General features: G+C 45.2%; 1 protein-coding gene across 2 annotated transcripts in view; it reads left to right on the forward strand.

Moving 5' to 3' along the window:
- Positions 1–19,018, forward strand: part of slc15a2 (solute carrier family 15 member 2) — a 32,247-nt gene that overhangs the window by 7,417 nt on the left and 5,812 nt on the right. The window contains exons 1-13 of one of the 2 annotated variants that reach the window (XM_042084666.1): positions 10,158–10,301; positions 11,386–11,432; positions 12,593–12,680; positions 13,255–13,396; positions 13,666–13,758; positions 14,001–14,100; positions 14,645–14,735; positions 14,948–15,025; positions 15,772–15,854; positions 16,085–16,168; positions 16,512–16,601; positions 17,142–17,186; positions 18,693–18,725. In XM_042084666.1, the coding sequence (XP_041940600.1) occupies positions 10,286–10,301; positions 11,386–11,432; positions 12,593–12,680; positions 13,255–13,396; positions 13,666–13,758; positions 14,001–14,100; positions 14,645–14,735; positions 14,948–15,025; positions 15,772–15,854; positions 16,085–16,168; positions 16,512–16,601; positions 17,142–17,186; positions 18,693–18,725 (990 nt within the window). In that variant the 5' untranslated portion in view covers positions 10,158–10,285. Of the gene's footprint in view, positions 1–10,157; positions 10,302–11,385; positions 11,433–12,592; positions 12,681–13,254; positions 13,397–13,665; positions 13,759–14,000; positions 14,101–14,644; positions 14,736–14,947; positions 15,026–15,771; positions 15,855–16,084; positions 16,169–16,511; positions 16,602–17,141; positions 17,187–18,692; positions 18,726–19,018 lie in introns of those variants that run through there. The other variant, XM_042084665.1, reaches the window with a different exon arrangement.

Genomic DNA, 19,018 nt, shown 5'->3' on the forward strand with positions numbered 1-19,018 from the left:
AATGAGACAGAGTGTTAGGGATGATGGGATTCTGTAGCTCAGGATGGTGTCTCAGTGACTGATCCATAAAGATTGAACTGGTTGACAATGCCACATGGCGTGCAAATAGTCGTCTGTGCTACCTAAAATGCATTGTGAACAGATCGGTGTTGGCTAGACCCATTTTGAACATTTTACTTTGGGTGATGTGAGTTCTGTGAATGACTTGATATTGTATAAGCTTCAGATTTGTGTTATCGGTCATTAAAAAATGTATTCTTACAGATTTGTTCCCAGCACTCAGGGTTTGGAGAGAAGGCCAGGTCGGTTTCCCACTTGGTTGTTGGGAGTGTTATTGTTGTGTTTAGAAGTTTTCAGAAGTTCTTCTATAATCTGTCAGGGTTGTAATGTGTTGTTGATAAGTGTGGTTTCATCTTTAATTTTATGACTAAGTTGTTGATATTGAAGTAATTGTTCTCTCCCAACCCCATATTTCTGTCATGTCACACAACTCTCATGTCTCAAATAGGTGGTGAAGATCTGTGATTCCTTTTTGTGCCCATGTGGAGAAATAAAGAGGTTTGTTCTGTATCATGAATGCTGGGTTGTGCCAGAGTGGGGTGAGCTTGTTTAATTCTAGTGATGATTTTGTGATTTGGTTCGTTTTCCACTAGGCTGTCAGAGTGGAATAGATTGTAATACATACAATACATAATATACGCTGTAGCTATGATGATGGTCCAACAGCAGATCAGAAGTGGTGATCACTGGTGGTCCTGTATCTGCCCAATCTGATTTTGCTATCTGAGAACCCGGCCTGAAACAGCATGACTGACACAACCTATGGCAAGATTATATGAAATCATTATCTCAAATTAAGTACCGGTGCGTGTCTGGAATCTGTTTAAATGTGAATTCTGTTTGAAATAAGTAGGCTTTAAGGGCTTTCCTGTGAAATAAGGGCTTTCCTGTGAAAGACCCTGAGTATTAAACCCTTATGAAAAATAACTAATACTAAAATTAGTTCTGCGGTACTGAATAAACCTCCTGTACTTACCCTGCTATAGTGTTCCTATAGTTGTATAGTAATTAGTATTAGTACTATAATATTTTGCCCTAAAATACGATTCCTATAGTTAGGAAATTAAACATGTTGAATCATAATTCCCCTCCATATTACCTCCAAGTATATGTAGCCTGTGGGCCAGTAATAGTTTGTTTTCTCTATCTCTCCCGTTCTGCACAGCTAGTGTCTCTCTCTCTCTCTCTCTCTCTCAGCATATGCTCTACGTCGTTAAGTGGGAATGGGGTGATTGATTAAGCTACCTGCCGCATTACCGACAGGCTTATTTATAGGCACCTGGGGTCCTTAAGCCGGTAGCTCATAGTAAACACAGCTGGTTCCGGGTTGGTGTGTGTGCATGTGTGCGAATGCGGCCGTGTTCTTAGTAACGTCAGCTAGAAGTGTCCGCCAGCAGTGTTTAGCAGGCCCATTAGCGACTTAGCTTTGGGTAGCCGGTCTCTAGTGTTCCCATTCCAGTAGCCCAATAGCAACGGCAGTGTGTGTAGGAGGAACTCTTAATTGCTGTGTCACATTTGTGTGTGTGTGTGTGTAGGATGAACTCTTAATTCCCTTTCCACGTATCACCTAAGTATATTTTCCAGCACCTAAACGTGTGTTATTCAGTGTGCGCTGGACCACGTGTATTAGAAAGACCTGGCCTAATCTTAGTCTTCCTATTGGCCCACGCTGAGGTTCCCCAGCCCCTACCCTTGTCCATGTGGTTCCCTTTCTTTTATTTCATTTCTTTTTGTTTGTTTATCTGGTGACTAACCAACTGCCTTGTGAGCCTATTTATTAATAAAGATATATTTTTATACTTTCACCAACTGTGACGACAACATTATTAGAGTTCCCCTTGCTCAGATAAACTATACCTTTCAAGGGGTGGCGTAGTCAGCTTGCCCTGTTGGGGCGCTACAATTTGGCGTAGTCAGCAGGACGACCTTTTATTCTGAACGTGTGGTTGGTTGGTCCCAGTTTTTTGGCACTTTATATTTATATGTGTGTATAGAGAACAGCAACTGGCAACATGTCGGACCCCGAGAACAACGGACCCACTGCAGTGGCAGAGCTACAGCAGCTGCGGGAACGTATTGCTCAGCTTCAATCTGAAAATGAGAGACTGACTAGTGCACCAGGTGCGTGATGGAGCTGGTGTACCACCCACACGAAGAGAGCAGGCATTCTACCTGCCCCGGGAAAGACGATGCCCTAAGTTCTCTGGTTCTGCGGTAGCAGGGTCGTTATCTGTGGAAGAGTGGGTCGAGGAGACCGAAAGCAGGTCCTTTCTGACCTTGAGGGGCTGGATCCAGCCCAAGTTTCCTAGGCTAAAGCCCTCTTCGCACAGTACAAGGACATCTTCTCCAACGGGGATGGAGATTTGGGCTGTACTTCCTTGATGGTTCACGAGATTCCCCCGATTGATGACGCCCCTGTCCGACAGCCTTACCGCCGTCTACCACCCTCCCAGTACGAGACTGTAAGGGCGCATATCCAGCAGCTTCTTGATAGTAAAATCATACGAGAAAGCAGCAGCCCTTATTCGTCCCCCATTGTCTTGGTGACCAAGAAAGATGGGAGTTTGCGCCTATGTGTCGACTATAGGCAGTTGAATTCCAAAACCCGCCGTGATGCCTACCCTCTCCCGAGGATAGACGAGTCCCTGGATGCTCTCTCAGGAGTAAAGTGGTTCTCCACCATTGACCTCGCAAGTGGCTATAATCAGGTTCCCGTTGCTGAGAAGGACAGAGCGAAAACTGCCTTTTGTACTCCATTTGGGTGTTTCAAATTTAATAGAATGCCATTTGGACTCTGCAATGCCCCGGGCACCTTCCAACGCCTCATGGAAAGGAAGTTTGGCGATCGGCGCTACCAGACTGTCCTCCTTTACATAGACGATGTCATCATCTTTTCGTCTACTGTACAACAGCATCTTGAGCGTTTGGGAGAAGTTTTTGCGAGGCTACAACAGCAGGGCCTGAAAGTCAAGCTGTCCAAGTGCCGTTTTTTCCAACCCCAGGTGAGCTACTTGCATGTAGTGTCGGCGGAGGGGGTGGCCACGGACCCTGCCAAGATTGAAGTGGTGAAGGAGTGGAAACGTCCAGGGCACCTAGCTGAACTACGGTCATTCCTCGGGTTTGCCAGCTATTACCGCCGGTTTGGCCCTTTACACCATCTAGTGGGGAAGTTGAGTGGGCCAAGACGTAAAGGCAAGACCCCTCCCGTCCCACTGGCCACATCATGGGACGAGGCCTGTGAAAGTGCGTTTCAGTTGCTAAAGAAGAAGCTGACCACTGCCCCTGTCTTAGCCTACGCAGACTTCCAGAAGCCCTTAACCCTTGAGATTGATGCCAACCATGGCGGCCTCGGGGCTGTCCTCTCCCAAGAATGTGATGGAAAGTTGCGCCCGATCGCATTCGCCAGCAGGGGGTTGAAGCCAACCGAGAGGAAGATGGGAAAACTACAGCTCGATGAAGTTGGAGCTCCTCGCGTTGAAGTGGGCTGTTACAGAAAAATTCAGAGAGTACTTACTTGGCAACCATTTTACCATCTTGACTGATAACAACCCTTTAAGTCATCTCCAGACGGCTAAGTTAGGAGCCACCGAACAGCGGTGGGCCTCTGAGTTGGCATCGTTTAACTTTACGATCAAGTACAGGTCAGGAAGAAACAACCAGAACGCCGACGCCTTGTCCCGGCAATACTTAGAGCGCTTTGCCATTGGCACAGAAGTCCCATTGCTGGGAGCATTGCCAGGCATCGTCCAGCGAGCTAACGCTACGTGCCAGTGCCAAGAAGTGGTGGCACTGCCAGGCCACACGCCCGAATACCTGCGGCTGCTACAAGAGGCAGATCCTGTGATTGGGCCAGTGTACAGGTACCGTCGACAAGGGAGCAGGCCAAGGAGGGAGGAGCGAGCGGAATTGTCCACTTCCAGCAAGATCCTACTGCGCCAATGGGACCGCCTGGTCGAGGAGGAAGGGGTACTCTACCGCCTCATCCATGGTCAGGGGGGAGGCCCAGAAATACACCAGTTGCTGACTCCTCAGTGCCTAAAGGAGGACGTACTTCGAAGTGTCCATGACCAGTAGGGACACCAGGGTACCGAAAGAACCCTGCAACTACTGAGGGCCCGCTGTTTCTGGCCAAATATGGCACAGGATGTGGAAAGCTGGTGCCAACAGTGTCAGAGGTGCGTGCTGGGAAAGGCCGTCCAGCCAAAGGTTCGCACCTACTGGGGAACGCTCCAGGCTACCCAGCCGAATGAAATCCTGGCCATGGACTTCACCACATTAGAGCCAGCGAGTGATGGAAGGGAAAATGTCCTCGTTTTGACTGATGTATTCACTAAGTAATCTCAAGCAATCCCAACCAAGGACCAGGGGGCTTCTACGGTGGCCCGACTGTTGGTCCAGCAGTGGTTCCACCGTTTCGGCCCTCCAGGACGTTTACATTCGGACCAAGGGAGGAACTTTGAGAGTCTGTTGATCCAACAGTTGTGCCAGTTGTATGGAATCCAGAAGACCAGGACTACCCCTTACCACCCCCAAGGAAATGGGCAATGTGAAAGGTTTAATCGCACCCTGCATGACCTGTTGCGCACCTTGCCCCCAGCTGAAAAACGCCACTGGCCTCACCACCTCACCCAGTTGACCTTTGCCTACAATTCAACACCTCATCAGACAACAGGGCATACCCCCTACTACCTCATGTTCGGGCACCATCCCAGACTACCTGTAGACTTCCTTTTGGGGACCGGGGAACCACTGCAGGGAGAGAGCACGCTGGACGACTGGGTTCACGAACATCAGCAGAGCCTATGGATAACCCAGGAACATGTCCGGCAGAGGGCGGGGAAGCTGGCACAGCGTCGGAACCAAGGCCACAATGATGGGGTGAATGATTCTGGACTCGATGAAGGGCAGCTGGTATACCTGCGGAACCACCCACCAGGTAGGAATAAGATCCAGGACCATTGGAACCCGGCTGTCTTCCAAGTCCAACAGAGGCCTTCGGGAACTGGGGCCCCTATTGATGGGGATGGACCGTCACGGCAGGTACACAGGGCTGAACTAAGGGCAGTCCCTGAAGCACTACAGCCGGCAATAGAGACAGCCACTCCCTCCACGGGCAGACCTGAGTCCGTCGCTTCTGCCATGAGCAGAGCTGAGTCCGCCCCCTCGGCATCCGCTGAAATGCAGGAGGATGAAACTGTAGCCATGGTTTATCCTGATGACTATCAGGAGGCCCACATGTCACCCAGATCCCTTCCCCCGGAAAACCCCCCAGAGGAAATGCCTCCACCCCTACGCCGCTCAGACCGAGTGACAGCAGGGCAGCATGCCAACCCACACCGACTCCCGAGGTCACTGTCCATACGGAATGACGAAGCGACTCTGGCAGAGATGTGAGGTTAATGTGTACTGCGCAAGCTCAAGATCACACGTTGTATGGAACATGCATGTATGTGCTATGACCGTCATTTTATTAGTAAAGCCTTTTGAACGTGTGCAGCCGTCTCGTTAATGGAAGTACACCACATAATTGGCGACGAGGCAAAGTGGATATAACTGTAGTGAGCAGTGAAGTGATAGCCTGGCGAGCCAGACCCACATTAAAATGTAGGGTCTGGGCACTCACCGTTCGCAGTGCTCAGTCCGAGGGGCGGGATAATCAGTTGTCTTTCAAATTCCCTCTGCACGCAATAGGACAGCGGCAGCGCTATGAGTCCCATGCGTTTCCCACCAGCGGAGCTAGTTGGCTAGTTCAAACGTTTGCCAACATAATAAAAGCTTAACTCGTGTCACACTGTTCGCCAGCAGCAACATCCATCTTATTTGTTTTCAAGTAGCAGGGAATTCAAGCCAAACCGTTGCAACTCTGCCATCAATCATTATGTTAAGCCCACCTAACGACTCTATACACGATTTCAATGGCCTGATTAAGTTTCGATTTCTGGAGCTCACAAGCCAACGGAGAGTTGCTAGACTAGCCCTGGCAGCAAATTAATTTGCTGCCACTAGGGGCGCGTCTAGATTTCTAGGCTAGTGAAGTGAGTGAAGATGGCTAACTTTGCTAGACCTGACGAGTTCAAGCCTGAACATGAACAATGGTCGGCCTACGTGGAGCGCATGGAGCTCTTTTTCATACCGCATGACGTTGAAGACAACAAGCAGGTAGCAACTTTATTAAGTGCTGTGGGTGCTTCGACATACAGTCTTTTGCGTAACTTGTTTCAGCCCCAGAAGCCGAAAGACAAAACCTTTGATGAGATCGTGGGAATACTCACAGGATATTATGAGCCCAAACCGTTGGTCATAGCCGAACGCTTCAGGTTTCGGAAATGTGTTCAGAAAAGTGACGAAACAGTGACTCATATTGCTGCCGAGCTGAAGCAGTTGCTGTACGGTGTGATTTCGGGGAGAAGTTGGATGAGGCTCTGCGCGATGGCTTTGTCAGTGGAATCTACAATGAAGCCAGTCAGCGCAAATTACACTCCATGGATGGACTGACTTTTGCGAGAGCCCTTGAGATCGCACTCAACATGGAAACGGCTCATCGAGATGCACAACAATTGAGGCGAAGCGACGAAACTGGCGTTTCTGTTCACAAGGTAAACCAGAAACAGAAACATTTTGACTCAGCACAGGCGGAGTGCTACAGATGTAAAGGCAAGAATCATGGTGCCAGTGAATGCTACTTTAGGAACAGTAAATGCCATAAATGTGATAAGCTTGGGCATATACAGAAAGCGTGCAGGGCTAGTGAGCCAACGCACGGGAAGAGAGGAAAACAGAGAAAAAGCAAACAAAACGTCACAGGCTATGTTCATGCTGATGAAGCGGTAGCGGTGCTTAGTGTAAGTGAAACGGACGGAAGGGCATTCAAAGTCAACTTTGAAGTAAATGAAGAAAATATTCAAATGGAAAGACACGGGAGCCGCCATTAGCATTATTTCAGAGGCTGTGTACAAAAAGTCATTTGCACATGTGCCACTAGAGGGCAGCCATGTCACGTTGAAGACGTACACTGGCCAAAAGGACAGTTCCTAGCCAGAGTGAGTTATGAAAATCAGTCCGCTGACTTGCCACTAATTGTAGTTAAAGGAAATGGACCTTCGCTTTGCGGCAGGAACTGGCATGAAAAAATAAAATTAGACTGGAAAATGATTAAGAATGCTAGTGAAAACACAAAACTGCCCTCACCCAAGTCAATCCCGGAAGTCCTGGAAAAGTCTGTGTGTTCAAAGATGAACTGGGAACGTTAAAGGACATTAAGGCAACAATTTCAGTAAAATAACAATGCCACTCCTAGATTCCATAAAGCCCGCCCCATGCCTTTTGCAATGAAAGTTCAAGTGGAGGACGAGCTAAGAAGGCTGGAGAAGGAGAATATAATTTCCCCAGTAAAGCATAGCGAGTGGGCTGCTCCAGTAGTCCCTGTAATCAAGCGGGATGGTGCAATCCATTTGTGTGGTGCCTACAAGGTAACAGTGAACCAGGCTACCAACACTGATATATACCCACTACCACGCATTGAAGAGGTGCTGGCGACACTCAGTGGTGGAAAGTTGTTTTCAAAAATAGACCTCGCCTCAGCTTACCAACAAGTACTCCTTGATGAAGATTCAAAAAAGTACACAACAATCAACACTCACAAGGGTTTGTTTGTGTACAATCGCCTCTGTTTTGGTGTAAACTCTGCGGTCAGTATCTTTCAGAGAATCATGGAGAACCTGATGAAGGACCTCAACGTGGTCGTTTACCTGGATGATCTCCTTGTGATGGGAAAAGACGAGTCTTCTAACATCTAAGGAACCTAGATTGAGTTCTACAGCAGTTACAAGAAAACAGGGTGAGAGTGAAAAAGTCCAAGTGTGAGTTTGGCAGGACCTAAATTGAATATCTGGGCCATGTGCTAGATGGCAAGGGAGTGTATCCATCTAAAGACAAGGTGAGAGCTATACATGATGCACCAGCTCCCACAAATGTCAAAGAGCTTTGAGCTTTCCTACTGTAGGGTTGGTGAACTACTATGGCCGTTTTGTGCCACAGCAGAGCACAGTGCTGGCACCACTCTACAGACTCTTAAAAGACCAAACCACCTGGAGATGGAGCAAAGCTGAGCAGGATTCATTTAACAAATGTAAAGAACTATTGACAAGTGACAAAGTGTTAGTGCACTATGATCCAAACCTGCCACTTACCCTTGCATGTGACGCGTCTGCTTATGGAATTGGAGCAGTGATTCAGCACACAACACCAAATGGGGAAGAGCATCCGATAGCTTATGCTTCTAGAACGCTGTCCCCAGCGGAGAAAAAGTATTCACAGATAGAGAAAGAGGCATTGAGCCTAGTGTATGGCGTGAAAAAGTTTCACCAATATCTGTGGGGACGACAGTTCAATTTGATCACAGATCATAGGCCTCTCTTGACATTGTTTGGAGAGCACAAAGGGCTCCCCACAATGGCAGCAGCACGTATCCAGAGGTGGGCCTAGAGGACAAAGTTTCTCACCTTCTGCTGCGCTATCGCACAACTCCCAACAGCACAACTGGAGAGTCACCTGCCGACTTGTTCTTGAAGAGACATGTGCGAACTAGATTGGACTTCCTGAAACCAAGCATCAAAGAAACAGTGAGGAGGAAGCAGTATCGACAGAAGGAAGAACATGACAAATGGGCTGCTGAGAGACAGTTTGATGAACATGTTTATTTGCGCAACACAGCAGGAGAAACTCCAAGGTGGATTCCAGGAGTAGTAAAACAGCAGACTGGGAAGGTGTCATACAGGGTGCAAGGCGAAACAACTGACCAAGTGTACCGATGCCACGGAGACCAGCTGAGACCTCGCTACTCTCCAGAAACTCCAGATCAAGGGTCTAATGAGGAAGCAACTCAACTGCCGGAGCTGTTAGAGGATTGTTCCAGAGCAGGACCCTCAGCATTAGAACTGGTGAAACCACCTGAACCACCTGACCCAGTTCCAGACTTTGAGGCGCTCTCAACGTACCCCAAAGCTGCCACAGCATTACCAAGACTGAACATGGTGCTGAGAGCCAATGAAAGACTGTTTGCTGATTTTAGTTTATTACAGGTTCACAGTTTAAGTAACTAAAGGAGTTAACAGCATTCAGTAAAGTTAATTGAGTCATGTGTGTAATGTTGATTCATAGTCATAATGATAACTGTTAACTGTAGAAGTGTACTTTAAAGTTGGAGCAATATTTTAAGTTACCTTTACCTCCCCTTTTAGTTTAATGTGGTGTATTGACACATTAGTTTTGATCTGATAGGCTTACCGTAGTTTGAGTTAATGTGTACTGCGCAAGCTCAAGATCACACATTGTATGGAATGTACATGTATGTGCTGTGACCGTCATTTTATTAGTAAAGCCTTTTGAACGTGTGCAGGCGTCTCGTTAATTGAAGTACACCACAGTGTGCGCCAGACCACGTGTGTTAGAAAGACCTGGCCTAATCTTAGTCTTCCTATTGGCCCACGCTGAGGTTCCCCAGCCCCTACCCTTGTCCATGTGGTTCCCTTTCTTTTATTTCATTTCTTTTTCGTTTATCTGGTGACTAACCAACTGCCTTGTGAGCCTATTTATTAATAAAGATTATATTTTTATACTTTCACCAACTGTGACGACAACATTATTAGCGTTCCCCTTGCTCAGATAAACTATACCTTTCAAGGGGTGGCGTAGTCAGCTTGCCCTGTTGAGGCGCTACATATAGGACAGACGCTTAGACAAAACAATGTAATAAATATGACAAATAGCCTGTCTGCCCGTCCAATCAGCGAGAAGCCCCCCTCTCAAATGTTATCCAAACAGTTCTGGGCGCAGTGGCTGGCCTGGCTCATTGAACCAAACATTTCTAGTCCTGGGCCATGAGCTCCATACCAAACAAACGGTCCTCTGTCCATCACAAAAGAGCTGCCTAGCTACATCTCTATTTGAGTGTGTGTGTGTGAGAGAGAGGCTGGCCTCTTGCATTCCCGTGAGTGACAGAAAAAGTGCATGACAACAACGACCAAAACTTGGCCAAGTAATCCATTCGCGCTATGTAAGTAAAACATTAACCAACGTGGATAAAATCCTATAAGAGCTGCGGTTCGCGACTTGGTTGCACTACGGGTACGGCGGAGAGGGACGGACTTGGACGCTTGTCAAGAGTTCTAACTACTGCAACGAGGAGGGAGTGTGTTTTGTACACACTCAAGACGTTACTGATCAAATGGGAGAAAAGAAGGGTAATGTTGGCTTTTGAAAACTCCTTTCCCCTGTGAAAACAATTTTGGGATAAATAACCTACACGTGTGTTTCTAACAGACTTTTCTCCTATATGGAACTTGTCCGTGTAGAAGTAACTGCCAGGAGACGTGGACGGCTGCAGGCGTGAATGTTGCACTGTTGCACTGTTCAGCCGATGGATTTTATTTTAGCTTTAATAATCTGTTTATGAAAATGACATGTCGCCTAAAGTTATGTACTTTTGGAAACCACGAAGTATTAAGAGAATGCATTTTGCTTAAGTAATTCAGGCAAGATGTCTTTTATTTTCTTTTGCTTGATTTCCCATCTTTCTTCTTTTCCTTTTTTTCTCTCCGTCATTACCCTATGACAAAAAACATAGGCTACGTTGAAAGGCTTTCTACAGACTTCCCATGCATATGCAGACTTAGGGTAACTTGGTCGGAGAAAAGTTATATATAGCCTGTCGTTGCGCATTCTTTGCGCGTGTGAGGCAAGGAGTGCCAGAATATCATAGAATTTTTAAATTCTGCGCAGGCGTTTGAAACTGTTCTTTTAGGCCTAAGTAATGTTTTAAACTAGAACTGCATCTTATGTTACGTTATAACATATTTCTTATGATTCTGTAAATGTGTTTTGTTTATGTGTCAATTTCTCGCTATACTCTGGTCATCCTGGATCAGGGTTTAGACTTTAACTTGCGGTTGAATGTGTGTGTGTGTGGGGGGGGTTGACAGACAAGAGTATGCCACTTCCTGCCCAAATCCCCCTTCAATGGAGCAGCTCACTAGATCAATGTGTTTCAGTGGATTTAGATTGACAGTTGTTTATTCTGACAATGTATAGCAACAGTTCAGTCATGGTCAGGTGAAAGGAGTGTTTAAGCTATTTTCTTTCATTCTATTCTTATCTTTTATTGGTTTGGTTTTCCAAAATGCATACTTGATCAAAAGTTAGACAGTGTGCATAGCATACTTGACCTCTGAATCATAATTTACATTGTCTCAAGACACTGTGCCGCTGTGTTGGACATATGGGTCATGTTAGTGTTGTAACTTCTGTTTCTGAACCTTTGTCCATTAGATTACTCATCAGAACAACAAGGAGGGGAGAGGAAAAGGAAATCACCAGTAAGATGGATCTTTTGTACTGTTTCATAAACAATATGTCAAGTTTAATAGATCTATGCAGTCCAGTGTTACCACCTATGTCACCTTAAATAGTATAACACAGTGGTTTTCAAAGTGGGGGCCGGGGCCCCCTGTGGGGCCGCGAGGGGGTGCTAGGGGGGCCTCAGCAAGTTGGAAGGAAAAATAAAAGGAACAAATAAACACATTTGAAAATGCAAAATATACTTTATTACTATGAGGGTTGTTATACAATGCCATTATAATATTGTGTCGCATATCTGGACATTATATTTTCCATGATAATGACTGTGAATAATAGTAGAGTGATAGCTCTCATATAGCAGAAAGCCCCAAATACAATTTTTAAACACTGTATGCTCTATCGCAAAGTGCTTGTGGCTAAAATAATAATTAGGATTAGCTTAATGCATTTTTACATTTGCCGTAGTATTGTCGATGGGTTTAATAACACATCAAGGGGGTCCTTGGCCAGAACCTAGTGGTATTTGGGGGGCCTTGTCGTGGAAAAGTTTGGGAACCCCTGGTATAACATGATATCTCTCTCAATATCACCAACAACATACACAAAATGCATGAGAAATTATCCTTGATGGCGTACTATACTGTTTAAGGGAAATTCAATTACTTCAGCGGGAACAGCCTATAGATATAGATAACTAAAGACCAGTGTAACTCAAAACCTCTGGAATATTATAGTGGAAACCATGTATGAAGGATGAACTCTCTCTTCCTTGGGACTTGCATTCCTCTCCTTTACTCCTTTGGGGTTGCAGTGCAGCATCCTGTGGTGTGAATGGCCCATCTGTTGTCACATGGCTGCCATTAGTTTTTAAAGGCAAGTAGTGTGGCGGAACTCAAACTCCACTGAAGTGCTGGTAATTTGGGGTTGTAAAAATGTCACGCACACTCACTTCAGGCTATGCCTGCAGATCGTTATGTAATGGTTTTGGCCATGGGTACAAACAGTTAGTAGTGCATTGTAGTGGTTCTCTGACCGGCCTTGACCATCATGAATATGGCCTGTTCAGAAACAATGGTGTACACACTATGCTAAGGAATGGCCTCTCTGTCTGGCCCTGTCTATATAGCAAATCATTCACTATCTTGTCTCATGACTGCCTGTGTGTCCCTTCAATCAGACAATATGCGGCACCAACTACCCAGTGAGCATTGGCTTCATCGTGGTCAACGAGTTCTGCGAACGCTTCTCTTACTATGGAATGAAAGGTAATGGGGCTGGCAGTTTCCATTGATGGTGTAGTCAAACTGTGTCACTAACTATTTGTAGTGGATGCGAGCAAATTGTAGTTCTATGAGTGACAATATGTAGGCCTACTGTAGACTTCTAAAAAGACTTGTGACAATGTTCCCCTCCTCCATAAGTATAAGTATATATACTCTTTTGGTCTGCATTTATCCCAATCCGTGAATGACACACAGCACACAGTGTACACACAGTGAGGTGAAGCACACTAATCCTGGCGCAGTGAGCTGCCTGCATCAACAGCGGCGCTCAGGGAGCAGTGAGGGGATAGGACAGCCTTGCTCAAGGGCACTTCAGCCATGCCTACTGGTCAGGGTTCGAACCGGCAACCCTCCGGTTACAGGTCCGAAGTGCTAACCAGTAGGACAGCCCACTGCCTTTCTGCTGTCACATTTGACATGTGTGACCTGTGATGCAAAGTCTCCATCACAATTAGTAAACTTCCTGTCTTGTCTTATCTTGTGTCCTGTTATCTTGCCTCATGTTGTGTATCTTCTGTGTTTCGGTCTGTCTCTACTTTACATCCCTATTTTGTAGCGGTGTTGACCCTGTATTTCATACACTACCTCAAGTGGGACAAGGACCTCTCCACGGCCGTGTACCATGCCTTCAGTAGCCTGTGTTACTTCACTCCAGTCTTGGGTGCCCTCATCGCTGACTCATGGCTGGGGAAGTTCAAGTGAGTTGAGACCTACTCCTCTTCCGTTCAGGCTTTCACAATGTGGCCTCCAACTGTTATTCCATTCTTTGCAAGTAGTACTTATTGCTTCACTAACATGTCCTAGTCGCACTGTACCTTGACTGTTCCATTTTTTTTTGTAAGCGGCTTTGGGTGAAAATGTCAGCTAAATGACTGAATGTAAATGTTTGCTTCGTCGAAGTTGATGTCCTCTCTCTCTCGTCCTCTGTGTGTGTGTGTGTGTGTGTGTGTGCTTGTGTGTTTTACAGGACTATCATCTACCTCTCCATAGTCTATGTCCTTGGCCATGTGATCAAGTCTGTCGGGGCCATTCCAGATGTGGGGGATAGCACCGTGCACATGTAAGTGAAATGATGTTCAAGTGTGTGTGTGTGTGTGTGTGTGTATGAAATCTGCTGCAACCAAGTTAAATTGATGCAATGTGAAGTGAAGCTGAACTCTGTCCACTATAGCCACTCACTATTCTCCTGTGTTAGGATGTGAGAGTATATGGGTTGTAATACACTATTCTCCTGTGTTAGGATGTGAAAGTATATGGGTGGTAATACACTACTGTTGTTGCTGGTTTGTCCTCATGTTCCAGAGTGCTGTCCATGGTTGGGCTGATCCTCATCGCCTTTGGCACAGGGGGGATCAAGCCCTGTGTGGCTGCCTTTGGTGGAGACCAGTTTGAAGAGGAGCATGTAAGTAAGGGATAATGTATTGTCCGCTGGTCATTATCGGAAAATAAGTCCAGACTGGGCGAACAGCACCCTGACGTACAGCGGAGGGACTTATTTTCTGACAATGACCGGCGGACAATACATCATCACGCTTTTTATACGGTTACTTACCAAAATGAGAAAAGAAACTTCACACATTTTTCTTTTTTATTATTATTATTTTGTTACTGTTTTGTGGAGAGTTCCATTGCAATAAGCGAACCAACAACTCCCAGAATTATATGAAACATCTGAATCAGAAGCACAAAACCTGTTGCCATTGAAGGCGGTCATTATATACTTTGCAGCGGTCATTATATGTAGATTTAGCAGACCTCCGAACGTTGGGAAGGCCCAGCATATAACCAGGATAGCCATCATTAGTCACTGATATAGTGTAGATGTAAAGTAGTAGTCCATAGGTCATACAATTAACTAGCAAACATGTTTAGGTCATTCTTTTGGGAAAAAAAGTATGAAGTTGGATTACTGTTGATATACATACTTTTCTTCCTCTTTCCCTCAGACGGAGGAAAGAAGGAAGTTCTTCTCCATCTTCTACATGTCCATCAATGCCGGGAGTGTCCTGTCAACGGTCATCACACCAATACTGAGAAGTCAGTTTGACTAATATCACAAATTTGACTAATGCTATCTGCCACCAATTCATCAGATTATCTAGGATTTTATAGAACAGTCAGTGTCAGCCAGACACCAACGCACCATTGCACAATGTCAGATATATTCTTTAGTCCCTTCTGGTTGTGGTCCCACTGATAGTGCTGGTGGTGTTTATGAGCCCTCTGCTCTCTGTTCTTTTGCTTCACAGGTGATGTCCAGTGTTTTGGTAGTGACTGCTATGCTCTTGCTTTTGGAGTTCCTGCAGTTTTAATGATCATTGCTCTGGGTGAGACACATACAAACACACATATACACAGACACACTCACTCTCTCTTTCTCTCTGTCTCTCACATACATACACATACACACACACACACATACACACATTCTCTCTCTCTCTCTCTCTCTCTCTCTCTCTCTCTCTCTCTCTCTCTCTCTCTCTCTCACACACACTCACACACACACACACACACACACACACACACACACACACACACACACACACACACACTCAGGGCTAGAGAACAAAATGAAAGCCTGTGTCTGGCATATATTCTTATTACAGATTGCTCCTGCACTTTGATGCATTAGACAGCACTGGCCGTGAATAACTGTCTCATTCAGTGCGTTGGGAGGAGAGCAACACGGTCTGTTTGGACAGTGCATGCTTGGGCTGAGCGTGGCCAGTGAGCCATGAAGCCCCTATGGATGAGGGCACCCCATCAGCATAAAACACAGCGCTGTCACAGCTGCAGTGGCCTCCCAGCTGCCAGTCAAAACAGCCCTGCCACAACACATTTGGCCTGACTATAGAAACAGGATGCCTATCAGCTCGTCCCGTAAGCTGTGGTATAATAAATGAGGATGTCTAGGAAACTTAAACAGTGGGCTGTCATTTTGTATCTCCTTGTCTCACTGACAAGTCTCCCCAAGTTGATGTTATCTCTCGATTTTGGAAAGTCTGAAAAGAAATCCCCCATATGTCTGAGTACATTACAGTGTTAAATTGCAGTGTTATTTTTCTAATTGCAGTGGTGTTCATCGCTGGCAGTGGGCTCTACAAGAAGAGTCCACCAGAAGGGAATGTTCTGCTGCATGTGTGCAAATGCATTGGCGTGAGTATCCTCATCAGGACCATGCTACTCACATGCCTTTTTAAATGAGCATTAAAATTATGTAATTATTATGTAATTATATTTACATTATATTTACATATATGTAATTATATAACTATATAAGCTCTCCAGCTCTCTATGATCTACTGTGAGATCATAGATGTAATTCAGTACGTGGATTGCCATGGCTCTTGACCATGCAGCTGACCGGTGACTCCTTTCGCCTTTAGTTTGCCATTCGCAACAAGTGGAGGACCTCCAAGTATGAGCCCACGAGAGAGCATTGGCTGGACTGGGCACAGGAAAAGTATCCGGTAATTCAAACAGACCCTTTCACCCTAATGACTTTAACGAACCCTGGCTCTCATTACTTGTGCCGGTTCAGAGGGAAGTACCAAAACACATCTACATTATCATCCAGTGATGATCCTAGGGGCTCCGCGGTCTGCAGCGTCAGTGGTTAAATTTAACACATTAGAATTAAGTTACTTTGGCATCCTACAGGATAACAAGGATATTATATTATCTAAATGAATCATAAATGGCCAAAAGTCAATGAAGCCCGCTCAATTCATCTGTGTGTGTGTGTCTGTGTGTGTGTCTATGTGTGTGTGTGTGTGTGTGTGTGTGTGTCTGTGTGTGTGTGTGTGTGAGCAGAAACGCCTCATCTCAGAGATCAAGATGGTGCTGCGGGTGCTGGTTCTCTACATCCCCCTGCCCATGTTCTGGGCTCTGTTTGACCAGCAGGTAAGACACTACCAATCCTCACCCGTCCTAAATATGTTTTAAAAAATAATAGACCTGTCAATCACTTTGTGGAAACAAAATGAAGAAAAGTGCGAACCTCTGTTGAATTAAGGATGTCAGAGAAATTAGGATTAAATACACACAGTTTCTGAGGGAAACAATTTTATAAAATTGAATCCTATTGAATTATAGCACAAGAAACAGGAAAATCATTGACCACACACAAATGAACAGAAGTTGAAATTGAATATGAAAATGAATGCACTCTTGAAAAAAGACCAACAAAATTAGAAAGACAAGGTACAGAGACCCTTTGTGTGACTCTAAATCTTCAAACTAAAAGCCAAGGCCCATATGGCCGTAGAGGAGCAGAGAAGTGTTTTATTAGGCGCTTAATCAAGTGTATGATGAGTTGAGGGCCAGTGGCAGCCTAATGGAGAGCCTGTGGACTGGAAATGATGGGTAATGGCCATGATGAGGCCTGTTTCCTGAGCTCAGCAGGCGTGGACTAACTGTCCCTCTCTCCTCTCTCCGCTACAGGGGTCCCGATGGGTGCTACAGGCCACCCGCATGAACATGAACTTTGTGAGTTCTGTTTAATTGTTTGTTTGTTTGTTTGTTTTCACAATTTAAGTAAATGGTGACCTTTTCTGTCGGCGACTGTCCAATTGTCCATTAATGCTCCAGTGTTGCATTGAGAATACTGTGTTAAAGGCTGATTTATTGTATAGTATACCTTATTCAATCTACTTAATCAATGTTCATGGCAGCCATATTGTTGCCATAGCCAATATATCCTCCTCACTACCAGAGTTACATTTTTAAAGATGGGCTATATATATATAATATATATCATTTATTTTACAAGGATGGGCTATATATATCAAATTTATTTTACAAAATGTAACACCATTGTATGTTGTGTGTGTTCTAGGCTGTTCTAACAACAGCGATAACAACCCTGGGGTTAGTTTTTATGCAATACCTACGGTCAGAAAACAGGAAAGGAAGGAGACTGAGAAGCAGGAGAGACTTGTAGCTAACTAGGATAAATAGACGAAGCTTTCAGCCAACGCCCACTCCTCACAGCAAAGTCTGTTCCCACCATTATTATATTAATATTATTAATACTATATTGTACTAAATGTACGCGCAGCAGGAGAATGTCATGTCAATAATTTGGCCGTGGTAAGCACTTCCAGTTTGAGCTCTATAGTCCATGAGTGCTACACACTTGAGCCGTGGTCATGTGTGGCTTACACAAAGTAGTGTAATTGCATAGTCCGTGAGGACATTGTATTTTACTTCCTAAAATGTCCAAATATACAATAATGGATTACCGTAATATGACCAGACTTGAGTTGTCACTAAGCTTGTGATTACAGTTAGATGGAATACAGTGCAATCTCTGTACGTACACACCGCCGCCGACTTGAGCTTCCAAAGAAGCTCTGGTCGCCCTGTCAAGGACGCTTGTCAAAAAAGTACAGGGAAGCTTTGGACGCTCTGACGTGACAGCATTTTACGTTCGATCATCGGGGCGTTGGTAGTGTAATGGTTAAGGAGCTGGGCTAGCGTGCAGTAGCCTGTTGTCGGTTCAATTGAGCAAGGCACTTAACCCCTGACAACAGCTGACATATGTAAGTCACTTTGGTCAAGAAGTGTCTGCTAAATGTAATGTAATGTAATGTTCTATCTTAATACTATTCTATTCGATTGGTTGCTGGTCGTTGGTCGCTGAACCGCGTCATAGCTCATTACCATAAAGTTGACTGACTTTCAACTTTCTGCTTGACACTCAAGTCGTTCAAGACGCCCAAAACGCGACGCCGACGGATTTGCTGCTTCTGGCAGCTGAGAGAAGCCGGCTTCCATTGAAAATGAATGACCTCCTGAATCTTTGGAAGCTCAAGTCGGCGGCAGTGTGCACGTACAGTCTGTTGTTGACTTCTGGCAGTAATGTCATCTGATAAGATTAGATGTATCTATAGAGATAAGATTACATTTTTATCAAAAGCAATTATCTAGTACTTTAATTATACAGTACTAGTGCTGATAACGAAATGCTATATTTCATGTTTTATATCACAGGGTGCATTTGTGTTGAAACCTGATCAAATGCAGGTAAATATTTTATATCTTTTTATATCTTTATCTCTCTCTCTCTCTCTCTCCCTTTGTTATAACCCTGTATAAATACACCCCCCTCACACACACACTCACAAACATTCTCTCTTTCTCTCATTTACCAGAGTTATATACTCATTTACTCAAGAGTTATTGCCATCTCTGCACATTAAAATCCCTCTGACCTCAACTAACCCATAAAATATGTTCAAAAACAGGCTATCATTTCACTCCAGCAATGACTGTCCCTCATTTTACAACCTCTGCGACCGATTACAACCTTGTGATTG

The sequence above is a fragment of the Alosa sapidissima genome, chromosome 2, assembly GCF_018492685.1.
Source record: "Alosa sapidissima isolate fAloSap1 chromosome 2, fAloSap1.pri, whole genome shotgun sequence".
In the NCBI taxonomy this organism is placed as follows: Eukaryota; Metazoa; Chordata; class Actinopteri; order Clupeiformes; family Clupeidae; genus Alosa; species Alosa sapidissima.